General features: G+C 61.6%; 1 protein-coding gene across 1 annotated transcript; it reads left to right on the top strand.

Moving 5' to 3' along the window:
• The first annotated feature begins 349 nt into the window (after positions 1–349).
• CHST2 (carbohydrate sulfotransferase 2) lies at positions 350–2,315 on the top strand. The gene has a single exon (XM_075507221.1). It carries the CDS (start codon positions 788–790, stop codon positions 2,081–2,083), a length of 1,296 nt encoding a protein of 431 aa, XP_075363336.1. The 5' UTR covers positions 350–787; the 3' UTR covers positions 2,084–2,315.
• Positions 2,316–3,210: the final 895 nt, after the last annotated feature.

Here is a 3,210-nt window from a genome sequence, read left to right as displayed (position 1 = left end):
AAGCGTAACTGCTGACGCAGCCTGCGCCCCCGGGAACGACAAGGGAACAACTTCTAACAGCGCCCGTCGCCCACCGGCGTTTCAGACCCGGGTGCCGCTACCGAGCGGGCCGGGCTCTCCCGGGAGGCGGGAGGGGACGGGGCGGGGGGAGCGCTGCAGGCCGATGCTGGGCGGCGGGGCTGCGGCCGGCCCGGGGCCACCACCTCCGCCGCCACGGGGCGCAGCGGGCCCGGCGGGGCACTGCGGCGGGCGCGGGACGGTGGCGGGAGTGACAGCGGCGGCCGCCAATGGGGAGCGCGGGGCGGGGCGCCGCCATTTCGGGCCGCGCCTCCGCGGCCGCCCGGCGGCGGTTCCGTGCGCGGCGGCGGCGATGGCCGGGGCTCTCCCCGCTGCGGCGCGGCGCGGGGCGGGGGCGCCATGCGCGCTGGCGGCGCGGCACAGCGGCCCGCCCGCCCGCCGCCCCTTGCTCCCGCCCCCGCGGCCGCGCTGCGGGGCGGAGCGGAGCGCGGCGCCGCCTCGCCCCGGCGGCCGCCGTGAGCTGGGCTGCGGCGGCGCCCGCGGCCGCTCGGCGATGGCGGCGCGGAAGAAGCGCGGGTGGCCGCGCAGCTGTTAAGTAGGGCAGCGGCGGGGCGGGGGCGGCGGCGGGGCCGTCGCGGCGGCTGCGCCATGCGGGCCGGGCGCGGGGGGCCGGCCGGGAGACGGCGCCGGGGGCGGCGCGCCCTGCTGCCCGCCGCGGGCCCCGGGGCGCCGGGGCGCTGAGCAACAGTTGGCCCCGCCGCCGCCCAGCATGAAAGTGTGCCGGCGGAAGGCGCTGGCGCTGTGCCTGGGCTACGCGCTCCTGCTACTCCTCGCCGCCCTCAACCTGCTGGAGTACAAGTGGCGGCGGGAGCCGCGGCGCTGCGGGGAGCCCCCGGCCGCCCCCCGCCACCGCCCCCCGCCGCCGCCCCCGCCGCCGCCGGCCGGGAGCCGCGGTCCGGCGGGCGCCCGGCGGCAGCTGGTCTATGTCTTCACCACCTGGCGCTCGGGGTCGTCCTTCTTCGGGGAGCTCTTCAACCAGAACCCTGAGGTCTTCTTCCTCTACGAGCCGGTGTGGCACGTCTGGCAGAAGCTGTACCCCGGGGACGCCGTCTCGCTGCAAGGGGCGGCCCGCGACATGCTGAGCTCCCTGTACCGCTGCGACCTCTCCGTCTTCCAGCTCTACAGCACGGCGGGCGCCGGCAAGAACCTCACCACGCTGGGCATCTTCGGGGCGGCCACCAATAAGGTCATCTGCTCCTCGCCCCTCTGCCCGGCCTACCGCAAGGAGGTAGTGGGCATGGTGGATGACCGGGTGTGCAAGAAGTGTCCCCCGCAGCGCCTCAGCCGCTTCCAGGAGGAGTGCCACAAGTACCGCACGCTAGTCATCAAGGGCGTCCGCGTCTTCGACCTGGCTGTCCTCGCCCCGCTCATGCGGGACCCGACCCTGGACCTCAAAGTCATCCACCTGGTGCGGGACCCCCGGGCTGTCGCCAGCTCCCGCATCAAGTCCCGGCACGGCCTCATCCGGGAGAGCCTGCAGGTGGTAAGGAGCAGGGACCCCCGCATCCATCGCATGCCCTTCCTTGATGCCGGCCACAAGCTGGGCGGAAAGAAGGAGGGGGGGGGTGGCTCAGACTACCATGCCCTGGGTGCCATGGAGGTCATCTGCAGCAGCATGGCCAAGACCCTGCAGACCGCCCTGCACCCCCCTGACTGGCTGCAGGGCAACTACATGGCTGTGCGCTACGAGGACCTGGTGGTCGAGCCCATCAAGACCCTGCGGCAGGTGTATGGCTTCGTCAACCTGGCAGTCAGCCCAGAGATGGAGAAGTTCGCCCTCAACATGACCAGCGGCCCTGGCTACTCCTCCAAGCCCTTTGTGGTGTCGGCCAGGAACGCCACCCAGGCGCTGAGCGCCTGGAGGACTGCGCTCAGCTACCAGCAGATCAAGCAGGTTGAGGAGTATTGCCACCAGCCCATGGCCCTGCTGGGCTACGAGAGGGTCGGCAGCCCCGAAGAGGTGAAGGACCTCAGCAGAACGTTGCTCAGGAAGCCGCGGCTGTGATGGGGCAGCGGGCGCCCGCTGACCGCCCTCGGGGTGGCTGAGCCGCGCTGGGGAGAGGAGCAGCTCTGGCTGGCTTGAGTGAGGGAGGGAGCCAGGGAAAGCAGCCTGGTTTCTGATTTCCTCCAAAGACTGCTGAAGGGTAACATAAAGTAATGTGGTGATTTCTTTCTTTTTTTTTTTTTTTTTTTTACCCCCCCCCGCATTGGGTTAGATGCGATTTAAAAAAATAAAATAAAGTGGGACTGAAAATATGTGTAAAGCCCTTTTTTCCCCTTCTCTAAAATGTCAGGCAGTGATTCTGTACCACAGTCTTGTTTATGGAGTTCTTGTGGGTTTGAAGATAGTAACAAAAACTCTTGCACAATTCCTAACACATCTTTATCTCCCTTGGTGTGGAGGGGATGCCCTTGGAAAGCATAATGCTGAAAATCAGACTTTTGTATGAAAGCAAATGTTCAGGCATGATAGTAATAAAAAAACCCCAATAAATGATATTCATTTTTATAATTACCTCAATTGTTTGGGAATTACAGTGTTCCTTACGTACAGCTGGAGGGGATGCTCACTTAAAATAGCAGCGTGGACTTCAAGGGTATGGGTGGAGGGCTCAAGTGCAACATTTGACGTGTTCAAAGATTAGGAGCTGCTCTCGGAGAAACCAGTACAGATCTCACAAATGTAGCGCAGGTTTTATGGCGATGTCAAAGCAGGTTTCTATTTAACTATTGTCTTTTTTGTTGTATTTAAAAAGTCTTTCAAGTGCCACTGTATTAGTGTCCTAAGAGTTTTAAAACGTTTGCCATCACAGCAGTATTTATTTTTGTCTTGACATGTATGTCCAGGAGTCACTGTCAAATAGAAGTGGATCTACAGCGTGACAAGAAGTGCAGGATTTAAAAAGACATTTATCATACTGGAAACATTAGCATGTGTGAAAACAAAAATAAAATTATATATATTATATATATTCTATAGTGTTAACAATACAGTAAGCTATTTAAGATGTTTCTTGACGTTGATTGGTAACAGGCATAACAGGGAAACATAGAAAAATACATTAAATGATTTATTTTTGCCCTTTGTTTAAGTGTCTGAGGGTATATTTATGTATGAGGAGGGAGGAAATG

The sequence above is a fragment of the Mycteria americana genome, chromosome 7 (assembly GCF_035582795.1).
Source record: "Mycteria americana isolate JAX WOST 10 ecotype Jacksonville Zoo and Gardens chromosome 7, USCA_MyAme_1.0, whole genome shotgun sequence".
Taxonomy (NCBI): domain Eukaryota; kingdom Metazoa; phylum Chordata; class Aves; order Ciconiiformes; family Ciconiidae; genus Mycteria; species Mycteria americana.
Note: the sequence above shows the minus strand (reverse complement) of the source record. Positions and strands in the feature narration are given on the sequence as shown.

Excerpts from the sequence above, each read along its gene's own strand:
- CHST2 (XM_075507221.1), top strand. The coding sequence starts at position 788 with ATGAAAGTGTGCCGGCGGAAGGCGCTGGCGCTGTGCCTGGGCTACGCG.